The 18,726-nt window shown below is 43.0% G+C and overlaps 1 protein-coding gene across 2 annotated transcripts in view; it reads left to right on the top strand.

Moving 5' to 3' along the window:
• Window positions 1-18,726, top strand: part of kirrel3b (kirre like nephrin family adhesion molecule 3b) — a gene marked incomplete at both ends in the record, with an annotated part of 162,610 nt that overhangs the window by 96,126 nt on the left and 47,758 nt on the right. For both annotated transcript variants that reach the window (XM_080844742.1, XM_080844741.1), the window contains 2 exons: window positions 8,605-8,754; window positions 14,470-14,619. In XM_080844742.1, coding sequence (XP_080700868.1) covers window positions 8,605-8,754; window positions 14,470-14,619 — 300 coding nt within the window. The remainder of the gene's footprint in view (window positions 1-8,604; window positions 8,755-14,469; window positions 14,620-18,726) is intronic.

Below are 18,726 nucleotides of genomic sequence, written 5' to 3'. Positions count from 1 at the left end.
GAGCTATTATTGTCATACATGCAGTACAGTACATAAAGTGCAAAACACTGCTTGATCGCTCACCTCTGCATCAGCTCCAAATAATTAAAAACACTACAAACAGTACATCAGTAAATCATAAAGTACAGGGGATATGTGGCGCGAATTATGGAAACGTGATTATAATTCCATGCGTTTCATTAGATAAAGTCCACCCATATAGAATGTGAATATGTACATTTAATTGTATTTTAAGGATCCTAGGCCTGGATAGGAAAATCTGAAAACACATTTTTTTTTTGCATTTCAGCCACATCATATGAGTGTTCAAATGGCTGGGGTAAACATAAATGTAGCACCAGGGAGTCTTTGTATCCATGTTGTCTATACCAACATGCTGTGTGCACCTGGAGTCCATTCAGAGATCTCTGATTGTGAAGCACTGAAAGCCCCTCGCTAACTGCTAAAATAACCCTTTCACGAAACCTGAGCGCTTTGATGAATTCAGCCAAGGAAGGACTGCCATGTCTGCTATAAATACCCTTCTTTCTTGCTTTATTGTCTGCTAATTAATTGATGCACTTCTCAGCAAGGTTCTGTGGGATTGTTGAATTAGTGATTGCGCCACAGATAATTAAGTGCGTCAATCAAGCCTTGTACCTTGGAGCGAAGCACCATGGAACGGTTAGCACTTGAGTGATCAGTACACACCGTTGAAGGCCAAGTCCACTTCTCTCTCTCTCTCTCTCTCTCTCTCTCTCTCTCTCTGTCGGTCTCCATTGGGAAGGACAGAGGTGTAAATCACGGCTGTCAATCTCTCCTCCCCACTCCACACAAACAAGTTGTGGACAAGGCCATGCAAGTTATTTGTTCCTGAGCAATGCAGGGATGAGCTCAAGATGGAGACAGAAAAAACAATGCTTTTTTTTTTTGGAGTGCAATAACAGAAGTCATTTCTTGTTAAATGAATATTGAATTAGCTTTCGTAGAGCTTTCGTACAGCCTAGGTTGTCCTAGCTGTACTGTTGTATTTATGCAAGTTTATGCACACTGAAGGTTTACAGAGACGTCATTGCCTGTATCTGTTCAACCAACAACACAATTGTATGTCTCTTTGGCTAGGAGATAGGAAGTGTGTGTGATTTAAACTGCAGTTCACATAAGGCAGGTTACTGTATAGTTCCACATCATTTTACTGTACCTTTCATCTATCTCTCTTTTTTAACTAAAGAAAGTTGTATGCCCCCACCCCCCTCAACACTCAGATTAACTATAGAAATAGAATAGAAATTATTTACATATAAGATATATAAAAAAAACTTAACTTAAAGCGAATAGTCCAATTCCAATGACACTGCATTTGCATTTCTTGATGCTACGTTACTGTAGATCGCTAGGGAAACGTGGACTGCTACTCTACGACAGTAAAGTCCATTGCCAGCTTCACAAATCACTTGTTGCTGTCACTTAAGCTAGTTGATGTCTGTTTAAATAACCATTAAATACTTGGTGGGGTTGTAAGTAGACGTTAAGTCACAATTCCATGGCTCCTATGGATGCTTAAATGCAGCATTTTCCATCTTAAATGGATGCATACTGACTGTAATACAAGGTCAGATATTTTGATGGTAAAAAATGGATATAACTAAAGGTCCTAAGCTTTATTTTGATGTATAGGCTTTATTTTGAGAGTTTCCCTGCAGTATTAGTCGGGAAGCTGTTGCCTGCTGTGTGCTGACTTGGTGGGGGTGATCACAGAATATTGCCATCACTTTCCAATGATGTGGCGTAAATGAACTGACTAGTTAGTGAAATCAAAATCCTATGTTGCAAACAGAATGGGCTTTTTTGATCTTTTGGCCATCCTCAATGATATGAATTGACTTGAGGAAACATAATGGCTGATTCGCAGATATGTAAATCGTGGAGCTGACTATTCTTTCTTGAATATTAACAAGCAATTTCAGCCAGAAGAAATATCTGTTTTGTGCTCTCCCAAATAATGTATTCAGATTCGGGTACATCCCTAATGCCCGCCATTCCCAAAGGTTTTGTGTTCTTCTAAAAAATCTTCCAAGTTCTATGACCTTGTGGTACAAAGTCCACTGCTCCATTGTGGGGAAAAAAGTAATTTAAAAGTATAACTTCTACTACTATTTAATTATATTGTAAATACACTAGGCTATACTTAACTAACTAAATGCTAAAACTAAAATGCTCTTCTTACCTACACTTATAAGCTAATTGCACTGTAAATGGTAACATATTGTATACATGATTTAAATCTAGATAACATAAACACTGAAATGCATTTCATATTGCAGTATGACTACTTTTACGTAATTGTCCTTCAGTTTAACGACAGATGCATTGATGGGATTTGGGGACGCTTACACTGACAGCTGAAACATTACCTGAGGACTGCTTTCCTGGTGTAGTGCTGTCCTCAGTTGGCACTACACTTTGTTACGGGGAGGAAACTACATAAATCACTAAGAACAAAACATATCAAATGGGCCTGCAGCAAGGTTTACCTTCCCCCAGACGTGGAACTGCGTGCAGGATGGAGGTGCTGAGAGGAAGGATAGAGCAAATTAGTAATGCAAGGAAAAGATCAACAACAGATAAACATTTTGCTTCAGCTCCACACTCCACACACACACACACACACACGCACACACACATGCAGGCAGATGCGAAGTGCAGATTGATCCGACCATCGGATCAGGCCCAATAGGCAGAATTCAATTAGGTGGCGATGGGCTTAGATAGAGTAATCCATATTACCCGGGCTGTGTGTTTACTTTGGTCTGCTGGCTTGGATTAGAGGAGCTGCAGGAGTTTCTGTGCCCATTATTATGATCCCAAATAACCCGCATTGCCTGGGCACAGGTAAATAAAGCGCTCCAATCATTTGCCTATCCTTCTATTGCTAGGGGCTTTTCATCTTTGGGGCAAAAGCAAATGGAGCGGTGGGAGCCCTGCTAATAAAGAGAGAAAGAGAGAGAGAGAGAGAGAGAGAGAGAGAGAGAGAGAGAGGGAGAGCAGATGAGGTCCCGAATTTTCGCTGAGGTTACGGTGGGAAGATGGCAATGGGGGCAAAAAAACAGAATAACGATGCCGTTTCAACATTCAATGCACACTTTCATTAGAGCACGCCGCGGGGGACGCTCAGGCGCTAGTTTAAGTAAACATGGAGCTGCCAGATTAAAAGCCATCGCTCCTAGCCCACCGTAAATGAACTCACCAGCGCCTTTGAGCGTAGTGGGTATTAAAGGGAAGTGGGAGGATGGACTCCAGAATTTTATCCACATGGTAGGGCATAACTCCCTTTCCCTCATGGCTCAAAGAAATGCACTGTGTGTGAGTGTGTGTGTGTGTGCCTGTGTGTGTGTTCGGAGAGGGGGGTTAAGAGAATGTTTGGTGATTAGGCATCAGCTCTTACATGGAGTTGTATTGCATTCACACAGATGCTTTGATTATGCTCAACTGGACTGCAAATGCCATGCTTAATAATCTTGAGGCAAATATGCAGAGTGCCGATATGTTGAAAGGTAAACAAATTACTTCACGCCATCGATGCTGGATGTGCATTCAACACCTCAAATATGATTGAAGCCCCACCACCACCACCTCCCACCCCTCCTACCCCTGTCCATCACCAGCACCACCATCATCACCTCTCCTTTGCCCTTTAAAATGTCGAGAGGCATTTAATATTCCAAGTTACATTTACATGTAAATTGGTTTTCAGTGTGTGATATTTTAAACAAAACCTGTTTGTTTGTGCAATAGTGGACAAAATATGGACTACCGATATCGGATAAGATTCAGAAAGAAAAATATATTGTCATTTTGAGTTTAGCATGGCAGTGCCATGCAGGGTGACAGCATGGAGTAATAGTCTTATTAAGTAAGATTACCGACAACAAGGAATACCATGGTTTGAAATTACGTGTCATGCTTCATTGTAAAGAAATTACTACGGTACCACAGTTATCTCGATTATTTTACCGTACATTCCTCCACCCTCCCTCTGTAGCCTAAGAACAGTCATTCACTCAACAAGACAACTTGTCCAAGCACTTAGCAGGAGATAAACATCTACGTACTGTGGGAGTGTCTACTAGTAACGTTCTGAACACAAGGGTAGAGTAGATTGAATAAAATTGGATACACAGAAAGTTAGCAATCTCAAAATAGCCTACAGTATATTCACACAGACTGACATTTGTTTTTAAATAGACCTTTATACTACTAACTCTAACACTGACTGACACATAATTATTAATCGCAAAGCGGTTCATCTCAACATTCCTACCAACAACAAGAAGATAAGAGGAAAAACAATATGTTCATTTGCCAGTTTACTTGCACACAGACATGTAAACAATCTGACACAGGCATGTCATTGTTGTTTTTCGATATCCCTACACGTCTGTAGAATGCTGCCATCGTTAGATCTATTATGCCATGTTGTGTCCCACTGAGATTGCCCCAGAGCTCTACGACTGCCAACTCAGCAAATCCCTTCTAGTGGTAAACAGCCATTATTTGTACTGTGTTATCTTGAATACCAACACAGCATCCAGCGCAGCAATAATATGGGTCAACAGATTATGTTTCCAGGACTTTCACCAAATTGTATGTAATAAATAAAATAGTGACAGATTTTTTTCTTTTCCCCTCATAGGCACTCATACACAGGTACAGAGGTGATAGCATGAATAAATGATGACTAAAGTCTTTTTTACTTACTTTTTCACTGATGTTGATGAAGTATAGCTGCAAACTTTTTGGTTGGCTTCTGGCATATTGGCAGCAAATATCAATATCGGAAAATTTCTAGGCAACTATGGCAAACATGGATATCTAGATAACTAACTTTAGATAGATAGTAACTTGTTATGGTTAAGTTGGCTCAAGTGTCCTGTGTGTGCATGTCTGTGTCTATGTGTGTCTGTGTGTGTGCTAGTCTGTGTGGGTGTGTGTTCAGATCATCTCTCTTGACCTTGGTTATCTGGTTGACCAAATTACCAAGGTTGGTTAAAGATGGCAGCACCTGAAACAAACCCACTTAAGCACATTTCCAGTCTTCTCTTCCAGGCAGCATACATATCCCGCTCTTGATTTAAGCTCTCTTCAAGTGTCTTTTATCAGCTCTTGGGGGGAACCTTGTTTTATTCACTTTGTCTCATGTCTGGATTCTTGATAATCTGGTATTATCGACCCCCCTCCTCTCCCATACACACACACACACACACACACACACACACACACACACACACACACACACACACACACACACACACACACACACACACACACACACACACAACACACACACATACACTGTTGTATGAAGGGTGGTGGAGGATTCTGTTGTCTTCACTCCACTGAGCGCCACGCTTGGCTGCTCTTGCAGCTGGCCCAGGGAGGAAGAGGAGGAGGTAAAGCAGGGGTCTCCGCCAAGGCCAGCCTGCCGAGCAGCCGAGCGGAACGCCGGCAGATGCGACCAAAATGGCGTGGCACTCGAAAGGCACAGCAAGTTCATCCTACACTGCATAGGGACCCAAGCCCCCTCAGCCCTCCTCTCTCTCTCTCTTGCTCCCTTCCGTCTTCTCTCTCTCTCTCTCTCTCTCTCTCTCTCTCTCTCTCTCGCTCATTCTCCTTCTCATTGCCTCTCATTCTCTTTTTCTCTCCCTCTCCCCTCAACTGACCTACATATGTGACCTGCCGCTATAAGTCTTTCATGAGAATAAACCTGGCCCTCGTTTAGTTGGTCAAGTGGCCATGCCAGGTGGTGCTGGCAATCTGTTTGTCTAGCTGAAACGGGGCCTTGGGTCCACTCAGCCATAGCTGCCAATCCCCTCTGGCCCCTTTGGTCTCTGCTAGCTCAGAGGGCATATGGAGCATCCACTGGCCAATGTGGAGCTATGTTGATAGCAACTTGCTGTACCGGAAATGTGAAAAGTGGCCGAGAATAACTACTTTACATTCAAGCCATCAGTCCTACTCTTGGAATGTGAAAGTTCTCTTGTTACACTTGAAAATGGCCATGTTTAGAAAAGAATAACCACATGAGTAAGTGTACGTTTGTTATTTTCCATTCTCTGATAAGCACGAGCCAACACAAACAGTATTGTCTTTATTTAGTATGCATATGCTAAGGTTCGCGTTCACTTTTTGTTTCATTCCAATTTGCAGCTAGCTATAATGAAAAGAACTACCCGATGCAGCATAGTCATAATTACCATCGAGTTGAAGATCAGACACTTGAGGAGGGAGAAGCAGTGGCAACCTCAGAAAAAAAGAATCATCATAATCTGTCTAATTTGTTACCATGGCAGGAGAGTCTGACGAGGTAGGGAATAGGGATTTAAGCTGCAGGTTTGAAGGGGAAGAAAGCAAAGGGGGGTATTAATGCTGCCAACACAGAGAAGTCTCCGACATGAAATCAATTACAGGCCAGGTTGGAGTGGGTGATAATACCAGTTCTGTCTGCCTGAGAAGGAGCAGGAGACGGATGAAATGGAGAATTCTCCCAGCCCGCTCCGTGCACTTGTGCTGTTCTGACACATGCCAGGAGAAGCGTCGGCACACTGTCTCTGCTTGTGCGTGTGTGTGTGTGTGTGTGTGTATGAGAGAGAGATGGAAAGAGGGGAAGAAAGAAAGATAGCAAGAGAGGTAGAGCTTGCTGGTAGTATGAGCATAGCCAAGATAAACTCCTCAATCAAAAGCCTGCTGAACAAAGCTGTGTAGCTGATACACTGAGGTTTCTTCCCAACTGTAAGGACACCCACATACACAGTCACACACACAAGCAAATTTGCTGTAGGACAGCCTGGCGGCCTCTGAAGATGAAGGGCTGAAAATATGCCCGCGGACTTGTGGCACATTTATTTCGGATGTTGATTTAATAACGGTGCAACGGCAGCAGATGTGGAGTTCTGCCAAGAAAAGTTTATATAAATCAATCGCTCTACTCATGTTTACCGCTTAACAAGCCATACATCACTTCCTTTTTACAGAAAACAGGGCGAAAAAAACCACTGTGACTGATTTGTTTACTAATGTACCACTGCATTTGCAATGAATTAAACCAAGAGCTTGATTGCCCCTGTCATCTGCTAGTGTTTCCCACATGTAACTTTCTCGCGTTATGTTTGTAAAGTTTATAATTTAACCTAAATCATCGCTTTTGTGAAGTCACAAAAGCAACAGCAAGTGAGGAGAGAAGGAAAAACATGGTAGGAGTTAGATGTGTTGCAGAAAACAAAGACTGAATGCCAAGGCAAACGTCACAGGAAAGCCATCATTCAGCATGGCTGTCATTTGCACTCGATTATCTGCAGTCCTATTTCTGCCTTCAACTGCACACATAGTCATATAAAGAGAGATGACACATCAATTGAGTGCATATTGCACTGTGTTAGTTGTAATAATTGTACATTTGCAGTTTGGATTCAGAGCATGTCTAAAGATATAAATCTTTCATCTTTTTCATCTGCCGTGTAAACCTTTGTGTTGTTGAGGAGGCTGACAGCGACAGATGAAATTCTAAGAACAAAAAAAAATGGCATATCAAAGCGTAGTCCAGTTCAATACACAGAGAGAAATATGTGTGTCACTTGTTTTTCCTCAGTTCTTGTGGCTACACATTTTGTCTCCCGAGATGCATTTTTATTTTATTAGAGCTTGTTCTCTGGTTAAACATATAGTTCTTTTGGAGATGACTACATTACCCCCAAAACACACACACACACAATTTATTTTTTCCGGATTGTCATGGAAGCTGGGATCCCACAAAAGGCCATTGTCACGAATCCTATGTCAGACTAGTCCCTGAAAGGTTTCAGTGCTCTCTTCCCTTCTCTTCTCTTCTCTTCTTTTCTCATCCCTTCTCTTCTTCATCCCCTCTTCTGTGTTTCCTTTCACAATCCGGCCCAATTATCCCGTTAGGCCCTTTTTGTCTGGAGAAGGGGACCTGTTTATGTTTGACATGGAGGAGAAGGCTCTGGCGCAGGGCAGCTCGGTTCGTCATGTCAGAGACACCTTGCGCAAAAGATGCCTCCCACTGAGCTCCTGTGGCTGCTCATACCAACCCACCCCCCTTCACCACACACACACACAGAAACACTTACACACACGCATGCACCCCCCCCCCCCCCCCCCCACACACACACACACACACACTACTACTGCTTCTGCTACTTCCACCCTTTACTCTTATCTGCACTCATACCTCCTTACGCCTCAGTGGATTATTGGTAGATGCAGCGGCTCCAGTGCAGAGCCTATAAATGATTTTAATGTACCACATGTGGCAGAGACATGGTGTTGTCAGGCAGGCCAGAGAGGTGTCACCTCATCTCAGTCTCCGTGTCTCACTCGGCAATGGCAAAAACACGGCTCCACACCGCAGCCGCCCCCCTGCCAGAAGAGGAGAATTAGGGTGTTGGGTACATGTGTGTCAAGATGTACAAGGTGCCACAGAAGAAACAGGAGGCGCTAATGGGACTTCTGGGGCAGGATGTGGAGGTGTTTGAGATCTCTCTGTCTTACCAGGCTGTCTGAGGGCTTCTGATGGTCTAATTTATCACCTTGTTTTTTTGTCCTTTTCAGGGGTAGGAGCCAGGTTCGCCCAGGAACCCCAGGATCTGGTGGTGGTGGCCGGCCAGCCAGTCACCCTGCCGTGCTCCATCCCTGGGTACCATGGCGTCGTGCTCTGGATCAAGGATGGCTTGGCCCTGGGTGTAGGAAGAGACCTCTCAGGTATGAAACCTTATTGAAATACTCTACCTAGGTGGGTATTAAAGGTATAATATGCGTAAATCATACTTTGGGAATTCATATCTCAAAATCTGCTAAGTAGTTTTTCAAAATATCATTATTATATAATTTAGCTTTCAACACAAGTGCTTTAAATGACTCTGACTGTTGACATATTTTGAAAACATTTGAAATATTTAGATTCTAGTCTGGGCTCGGTTGCATTCTACAGTTTTTGTACCTTGTTGACAAGCCAAAAGTTGCCCAAAAATACAATGTAACGGTTCCAGTTTTAATTAAATGGCAAATGAAAGGTATTTCAGCATTTCACCTGGGACTACTCATTTCACTTTAACCAGCATATCTAGCCCTGAAATAGCTTTTAAAGGATGATTTGGATAATGACGATTGACTTTGCCACGGCATGAGAGATCTGAGCAAATTGTTGCCCGTGAACGGGGCCCATGTAGTACCTAATGAAAACAACACTCAAAATGTACATGAGCATAGAAGAGGGTTGCATTTCAGGCTCTTGTGGTTTGGAAATGGGTTCTTAAGAGGCTAGCGCTAATTTAAAATTGTGCTTCGCGTAATTAGCTTAATAGTTTAATTTGAAGTAACACTTATTGCATTGTCATCTCGATGGCTTACATTCCCCTGCCCTTCGCCCAAATTTCCCCCCTCAAAAACATCTAATCCATATTCATGCTGTTCCGAACAATATCGCCTGGCAGCCAGCTAAAATGAATGCTTGACAACTTGTTGAGACAAGACATGTCTGAGGTCGGGCGCATCAGTGGTACTTTCGACACAAAGCCCTACAATGTGATTAAGGAAATCCTCTGAAGATCTGGTTTGGAGATTCATCAGTGTCTCTTAAAATAAGTGAATGAGGCTTCCACAATTACTTTAATCCCCCAACCATTGGCTGTGCCTCACCATTGTGGCTGAGAGTGTTCTCTATGCAAGGCACAGCACACAACCCAGCAGTACTCCTTAAAAACCTAGGCCATTCTCTCTCTCTCTCTCTCTCTCTCTCTCTCTCTCTCTCTCTCTCTCTATCCCGCAGATTAAATATGTATTCCGCTAGAGAAACGTGGGGGTCTGTTCGCCTCTGACCTTCAGCGCCCAGTTCTTGTGAGCCGTTTTGTCACCGATATTGCCCTTTAATTAATTCTCCACGGGCCTGCGTGTCCCAGTAAATCCAATCCATTCCCTAGCCTGGCCTTATCGGGCCCCTGGGAGGGTCAGTGCGACTGTAAAGAAAACTGGGTGGAAAAGGCTGAAAGTGACTGAATTGAAAGCGAATGAGAGAGGGATTTTTTTCTTACGGTGCGGGAAGAACAACGAGGGCCCTTAGATAACAAGGTGAGCAGCAGAGTGAATGCCAAGCAGTTTAGCAGCCACGACCTGACCTGCTCCCGTCCCGACCGAGCCAAAGCAGCTTGAGTCTCTGGACGGATCAACAAAACAGCTGACCCAAGCCTGCCTCAGTTTTGAAAAGGCCAGCGCTTCAGCGTTTGGGCTAAGACACTGAGCGAAGCGAGTGAGCTGTTGGTTCCGGAACAAAAGCATGCTGTTAACTCTACATCAGGGCCAGGCCTGAGAGCTGTTGTGTCAACATGAATGACACTTCTGTGAAATGACACACAGCTGCTCTCTTCATTGGCACTGCCTACATCAACAAGCCTATCAATACAAGCTTGCCATGAAGGGCAACAAATTTATAGTAAGCGAACGTGGCAGCTGTATACATAAAAGACCGCCCAGCACATTTCAATGCGAAAACTCCTCTGGTTTTCAGAGTCCCAGCCACGCAGCCAATGGAACCCTCAGCCCAGGCTTGTTTCACTTCAGGGGTACAGTGATTAAACTGAGCAAAATCTCCCACTATTCACTTTAATAAATCACGAGACAAAGGACCTCTGATTCCTATCAGTCCCTCGCGTTCTCCCTCCATTCTCTTTTGTTCGCGCGTAGAGTTCTAATTAAAGAACGACTCAAGACTGTGCCAAACACACAAATGAATGCTATGAATATGCATTGTGTGTGCCACGCCGACGAGAAAGAGATGGAAAAAGAGAGAGTCTGCATATCAGTGCAAAGCGCGGCGAGGGGCCTACCGGATGGGGCTTTTGGGAGGGTAAACTGTCAACACATATAAATGAGATGCCAAGACGAAACTTTATGGGGGAAAAAATAACTTCCGAGGACAAAGATGCAAAAATTGGAGGTCTTCAGAAATCACAAACCCAAAAATCACAAAAGGAATGTATGGAGTTTCAGTGAAGCATACATTAATGTTTCCACAAACCATACTCTATGCCAAGCAAATATCTCCTGCCACCAACATACTGTCTCCCCAGGGAGGGGAGTGATGCACAGCCGTGCAGTAAATCGCTGTTCCCTGTCTCTGTTCATGGCCATTTCCCTTGGCATTGATCCACCACTGAGACTAATCCATTTCTCCCCCTGATGGATTCATTACTCTTAATGGGACTATTTTACATTGTTTGCCTTTGGTGACATGGGTTGTCTGTGGATTTCATTGAGATCAATGGGAGCATTATTTAATTTCTTCTCTTAAACCAAGACACGCAGACCATTGTGTGTTCAGTTTTAGCTTTCTGCATATTCTAAAACCATTTGTCACTGTTACATCTGCAATCCTCTCTGTATGTCGAGAAGTCACGAATGCACAGAGCGTAATTTGTCTTAAAAAAGGGGGTTTGCTGTGAAACGTTAAAAAATGTATTTGCATTGACCGTTATGCCACTAAAACCATTTTTCTTTGCCAGCCAGTCAGAGGAAATTAAATTATAAAAAAAAATAATGTGTTGCTTCAACCCTCCCAATTGACTCAAAAAACACACTGAAATAAATGTTGGAATGCCACCATCTTTGAGAGGTGCACTTAATTTGTGGCCCAAGAGATAATGTGGGAGGGGTCATTCCAGGGTTATGCATCTGTTTACCATGCATGACTGCTGAGGAAGCATGATCTATCAGGGGACCCCAGGTCACTCCAGCACCCTGACAGGGCACTTAGAAAAGTCAGAGCCTTAGCACAGCATGATATTATGAGGGGAATATCGTTAAACCACACACAAGTGGGAGTGTTTGACATTGGCTTTGTGCATTAAGGTTTTTCTCATAATTGGCCTTCAGTATGAAAATCCTATACATGTCCATTCTGGAGACCCAACTGATTTTCAAGAGGCCACAGCAAAAAAAATATGTACTGCTGTGATATTGTGTAAAAATACACAGATTATTCGCATTAAATGAATAATAGATTCGATATTTCTAAAATAGTTTTTGTTTATTTTCACAGAAGTATTGAAAAGTAAGTCTTTCAGATGTTGTGCCTGATGGTGAATGTTTATACAGTATATGGTTCAACAATCCCATTGATTTCTTGGCTTGGAAATAAACCACATTATCGAATGCTGGGTCAATGTTCATTAAAGTTATTTAGTGAGACCAGACTTCAGTTGAAGTAATTTCTGGTCTTTGCAACTTATTTGCTGGAACGTAGCAGCAGTACACACCATGCAACAAAGAAGTGCACTGGCAATATTTTCTCCTGACTTTTCAATAACACAATACATCTGTGCTGATTGTAAATTTCTCCCTTTGTTTATTATGTATTTGCTGTGATGCCCCAGCGGTCTCTGGTAGAGAGATTAAAAGCTGTATGTGGGAAGCTGAAATGAAAAGTACTGTAATCAGCAGTAACTCTTTTCCTGAGTATAGAAACAAGAGCTACTCCATGGCCTATTAAAAGTGAATGGGATACAGTGGAGCAACGGATAATAATTGGGGTTTTTTAACACGGTGGCTTCAATAGCTGAACTAGAGGACTTAAAACCCATTATAGACCATTTGGTCTTCCTGTGCTCTTTTTCACTGCAATATGCAGTCCTCTCTCAAGCATCCTTGTGAAATACTAGGATAGCAACAGCGTATATATCTAGCTCACTGCAAAGAGCACTCACAGTGACATGGTGGAAATGTTGGAATCACTTAGTTTTCATATTGCTTTGTTTTGAGAATAGTAAGGCATTTTATAAAATCCTGGACCAACCATTGTAAGAGTGGGTAAAAAAATCATCCAGAATTGTCCTCTGGAAGTTGACATATTTCTAATAGACATATGAAGGATTTCTTACGGCCAAAGACATGCTGGTGGAAAAGCCAGAGGAGGTGCTACCATTCAATGTGTCAGAGTTATGTCACAAGGAATTCTCTGGAGTGGACATGACTCACTTTGACGGATCTACCAAAATCAATATCATCCCACCTGGCACTTAATGGCAAATGTCCAAAAGCAGAGGCAATCAACATATTAAGTATTGGGGTCATGTTTGAAGTGTAAATGTAATTGCATAAACAACAGCCTCCTTGCTAGTATGTCCGCCTCCCATGCCTGAGGTTTTGAGTTTGAGTCTGGTGTGTGACTGTGCTTGTCCACACAACGGAGGTTACAACAAATGGACTGCTGTCGTTTGAAGACTCAGTCTGCCTCTGTTACAAAATGGCATAAAAAAAAGACTTTTGGGCTAGATAATAGCCAAGCATCTGTGTTTTGTGACTCCAAGAGAGAACTGAGTAAATTCCCTAAAAAGCCAATGTTATTTCAACTCACTCCTTGATAATTAGGGAGAGCATAGCCTTATGAGGGCCATTGAAATCACTTGTGTTGAGAGGTTGTGAAATGAACCATGAAGCATCACAGTCAAGAATGTCCTCAGCTCTGGACTTCTCACAATGGGGAAGTAAGTTCTTGTGCGCGCTCTCAATGCAAATTCCTCATGATTTTATTCAAAGACTATCAAAGCTAACTGTTCTGCTGTGAATACAGGTCTTCTACAAACAGCTCAATGAGTCTGTAGCAATACATTAATCACACACGTAAGCCTTTGCTGGAGCATAGGCTTGTTCTGGTTTTTTAATGCTGTGTCATCCTCCAGTCAGAATGTTACTGAATGTCCCGAGAAACCTCTACATTGCGATAAACACTACATCTACTGCAATGTCTACTATGCTACTATGTCTTATCAACTAAATTACCTGAGACCTGGCAAGCCACTGTGAAATAATACATTTTTGTAGCTTATTATAAGCACAAACCTTTGCATTTTGAATAGGAACTGGCAATTTAACATGCACAACACTGTCAGTTCTAATGCCTTTCAAAGCTTATATACCTAATTACTGTAATATTATTAGTAAGCCAGTATGCAATAGACAGTATATCTCTGCAATTTCTTTTTAACTTCAATTTATATTATATTATATTCATATATATATTAGCACTGCCTTGACTTTTTTCAAAACAAACCTACATTCTTCAGAGGGTAAACCCCCAAACTTCCTAAGATTGCAAATTACCATGAGACATACAACCTGTCTATACACCCATAACATCATTTCGATTGCAAACATATCAATAATTGCATCACATTGTGAGGTCCATTCCTTTCAACAGCGCAGAGAAATTCTTTTTTATGGATGTGGTGTCAGGTGGGAAATGTAGTTTCAAGTATATCTCTGATATCTATATACTTTTGACAGATATCTCATGAACTCTGCTTAACAGTTGAATGGGCTGGGGGCTTATTATTCCCTACACACTAACAGCTGCATGCCTGTCACGTCTGTCCTTCCAGAAGTCCATAAAGTGCTTTAGCCAGAGGAAATGCTGTTTTGTTGCAGGCTACCCTCGCTACACAGTGGTGGGAGACCACAGCTCGGGCGAGCACCACCTCCGCATCCAACGCGTGGAGCTGATGGACGATGCTGTGTTCGAATGCCAGGCCATCCAGGCAGCCATGAGATCTCGTCCAGCCCGCCTCACAGTTTTGGGTAAGTCTCCGTCAGAGTCTCCATTATTCAGATCATTCAGCTATCTGCACCCTCCATACAGACCATATTGTTATGCGCATGGAAGGTGTAACAGTTTCATACACTATTATAATGTATGATTATGTATAATAGCCTTATTAAACATTGCCGTATAGCATAGTTTTATTGCATAGTTATATAATGACAGCATTTGCAGTCTAAAGCACTGGAGCTGACACAGTCTCCTAAATTACATTACTAATACCAGAGACAATGGTGGAAAAAAGCAAAAATTGCAATGCTAAAATTAATCATTAGGTCATTCTTAAGTCATTATTAGCCAGTCGCAGTATATGGGGAGAAAGTACATTTATCACTGACCAACTCCGGCGATCCCATAAGTCCTCAGTTTTAATTTCCTGCTGCAAACCTCCCCTCTTCATTATTAAACCAGCGAGGTCAGTGAATCCTAATTAAACTTTATTGGCTTATTATTCAACGTTGCTGTTTCTGCGTTATTGGGCAGCCATTGTAGATATCTGTAATCTCCCACCTGGGAACTTTATCGGCACCATCCAACACCCTCCAACCCCAGCCCCCTGCATCTCTGTCTCTGCCACCCAACCCCCCCCCCCCCCCCCCAAACACACACACATACACACACCCACCCACCTCTTATCTCGCCCCTCTCAGTGGTGGTCGAGGAAGTAGGGAGGCGTAAGCTGATGGAAGAAGTGATGGGGAGAGAACTTGGGGGAGGGGGGGGGGGGCAGAAAAGCAAGAGGGGAGAAAAAAAAAGGAGTCTGTGTAGCTCAGTATCCTCGCCACGAGCGACTGATCCACCCTATTGATCTCCTCTAATGAAAAGTGAAACTAATGATCTGTACGGGTGGAGGCACTTGGGGTGGGTGTGAGGGGGAAACGGGAAGAAGGAGGTGGAGGAAGAGGAGGAGGGGTGTGTGAGGGCGAAAGGAAGAGACAGGGGGGAAGGGAGAGAAGACAAATTGCGGGCCTGCTGTCTCTCGCACTCCACCGCACCCGTCCACAAATGGATATGAATGGGTAATTATAAGTGCTTCACGGGAAGCTGAAGGACCAAGCTTCTCTCCCATGATCCTCCAATCTGGGAGGTCATTCACCTCCGAGCTCACAGGAGCTGAGGTTTTAACAGAAACCAGAGAGAAGCCAGTAATGAATTAGAGTTTGTTTGTGAGGGTGCTCTGGTTTGTTCTTTGACCTGATGAATTGGGCTCTGATAATAGTATTGCTCTGGGGCTCCCTAAACTATTGTTAGTTAGCTCAATTACTCACGGTGAGCTTGAAACCATAACATCTGTCAGGGGAGTGGTATTTTTATCCAGACTCACTTACGGCACGTCTACTGCTCCGCGCCGCTAACACGCAGACTGCTGTGGAACACAGATTTCCATTATGGTTGCATCATGCAGGACCCCCCTGCCAGTCGCAGCCACTGTTTTGAGGGGGTAAATGGAAAGCCTTGTATGTCTGCGTTATCTGTTTGCAGGCTAGATCTGCAGTGACAAAGTGCAGACAGAGGGAGAGAGTGAAGCTGAGAAAAAAAAGAGGGAGAGAAGAGGGGGGGGGGGGGGCTAAATATAGGAATATTTAGTATGGCACAAAGCGAAATGTATTCAAGCTCTGTGTCACAGCAAACTCGGAGCTGTCCTTTAACACCAGCACGCGATGACGGTGAATGCAGAGAAACTTTCATGACAGGGCTGGGAGCACGGCAGGCACTCCTGTATCTCTCACCTGTCAGCCGCAGAAATCCCCCAGCCCTGACACCACTGCTCAGAATCCCAAGCCTTTTTCTAAAAGTGTCTGCCCTGCTGCCAGAATCAGGGACAACTATTTCTCACACACACACACATGCTTATATACATCTAACTACTGTATATCTATATATATACAGCCGCGGAAAAAATTAAGAGACCACTTCAAAATTATCAGTTTCTCTGGTTTTACTATTTATTGGTATGTGTTAAAGTAAAATGTAGATTTTTGTTTTATTCTATAACCTACTGGCAACATTCCTACCAAATTTCAAATAAAAATATTGTCATTTAGATAATTTATTTGCAGAAAAATGACAATTGGTCAAAATAGCAAAAAAGATGCAGTGTCTTCAGATCTCGAATAATGCAAAGAAAACAAGCTCATATTAATTTTTAAACTACACAATACTAATGCTTTAACTTAGGAAGAGTTCAGAAATCAATATTTGGTGGAATAACCTTGATTTAAAATCACAACTTTCATGTGTCTTGGCATGCTCTCCACCAGTCTTTCACATTGCCGTTGGGTGACTTTATGCTACTCCTGGCGCAATAATTCAAGCAGCTCGGCTTCTTTTCATGGCTTGTGACCATCCATCTTCCTCTTGATCACATTTCAGAGGTTTTTTATGGGATTCAGGTCTCGAAATTGGGCTGGCCATGACAGGGTCCTGATCTGGTGGTACTCCATCCACACATAGATAGATACATGCATACATACATATACACATGCATACATACATGCACACATTAATACATTACACAATACATTACAGTAGCACAAAAAAAAGAAGAAGAATTTGTTGTCAAGCCTGAGTAAAACATGCTGCTTTAACACACTGCAGCTCAGTGTTGTTTTGCTGCCACAGTGTGTTGCCTCACTGACACCAGAGGTGAGGCCAGTAGGGATTAGCATGAGTTATGCTGTCAAGCAAAACACCAGAGCAGACTGAACACTAAACTTGCATTGAGGTGACCCACAAAAGAAAAAAAAAAACAATCCATATATAGAGAGGTGTCACACACAGGGGCCTTTGCACATTGACCTCTGCACCTTGAACTGTATGGTGGCACAGTTCTGGGACCAGTGGTGACCTCAGGAGGCCAAGGAATGTTGAATAAGCCATGAAGTTTGAGTGAGAGGTTACACGATAGATGGCTGGAAACCCAGGAGGCTAATTATTGTATTTTCCAGGAAGGTAGTGGGTCCAGGCCTGCCCACCTCAGTGCACTCACCCCGGCGCAGCAGCGCTGACGGGGGAGACCAGCCAGAGGTGATGGGAGTAGCAGCCCTCTCCCTCTAGCCAGGGTAACAAGGGAGCTCCGCTCTCTCTGTTCCAGGGCCGTCACTCCGTCACCCGATTAGCATGCATTGTTTAGGCCTCCAGAGTGGGCAACACAACAGCACAAAAATAACCCCCCACCATTTACTCCCCCTGCACCAACACACACACAAACACACACACACAGGCACACACACACACACACACACACACACACACACACACACACACACACACACACACACACACACACACACACATACAAATACACAGTCTTCATCCGTCCATGTTTATTATTGTAGCTACGTCCATTACACCATTAGCATGCACTGTTTAAGGTCACACGTTAGGAAAGTGTGCCTAACAACACAAAAATACACCCCACCACCTCCCCCATTACACAAACACAAACACACAGTAAAATGTATTTACATGTGGCTGGGTTGAGCTACACCTGGAGTTAGCTGAAAACATCAAGATGCAGCACTTGCTGTTTCTTTTATGAACCCTTTACTCGTTCTCCTCATTTATTTTCCAGTAACTGGCTTGCTGTGGGTTTTTTCTTCATCATTTGGTTCCCCTCCTCTTCACTGTCTTGCTTGTTAATGTGCCTCCACTCCCGTCTGTGATTGCGGATTTTGATGCACTCGAAGATGAAAGACAACATTAAAGAGATGCAAAGTAATGCCACGAGTTGTAATACATTCACAATTATTCTCTCGTAATTTAAGTTCTGAAAATCACCCATTAGGAAATATTTACTCTGCTGCAGATTGACTCCCAAGGAAAATAAAAGGGCCAGATCCCCTTTGCCTTCCCCCTCAGTTTTTTTTTTTTGCTTGTTGTCAAGCAAATTATTAATTAGAATTACATTGCGAGAGGAAGATCAAGTATCCTTGCAGTGGAATAAATTATTCAAGAAATATGCCTTTTTCGACAGCGGAGCCTCTAACAACCTTAAAGCTGTATTTTATCACATGAGCAACACTCTGTACAATTTCTGTATGTTACAAAACTGAAATGCAAGATCTAACAAAGAACCTTTACAA

The sequence above is a fragment of the Sprattus sprattus genome, assembly GCF_963457725.1.
Source record: "Sprattus sprattus genome assembly, chromosome: 9".
Taxonomy (NCBI): Eukaryota; Metazoa; Chordata; class Actinopteri; order Clupeiformes; family Clupeidae; genus Sprattus; species Sprattus sprattus.
The sequence above is the reverse complement of the archived record's forward strand: the minus strand, read 5'-3'. Positions and strand labels throughout refer to the sequence as shown.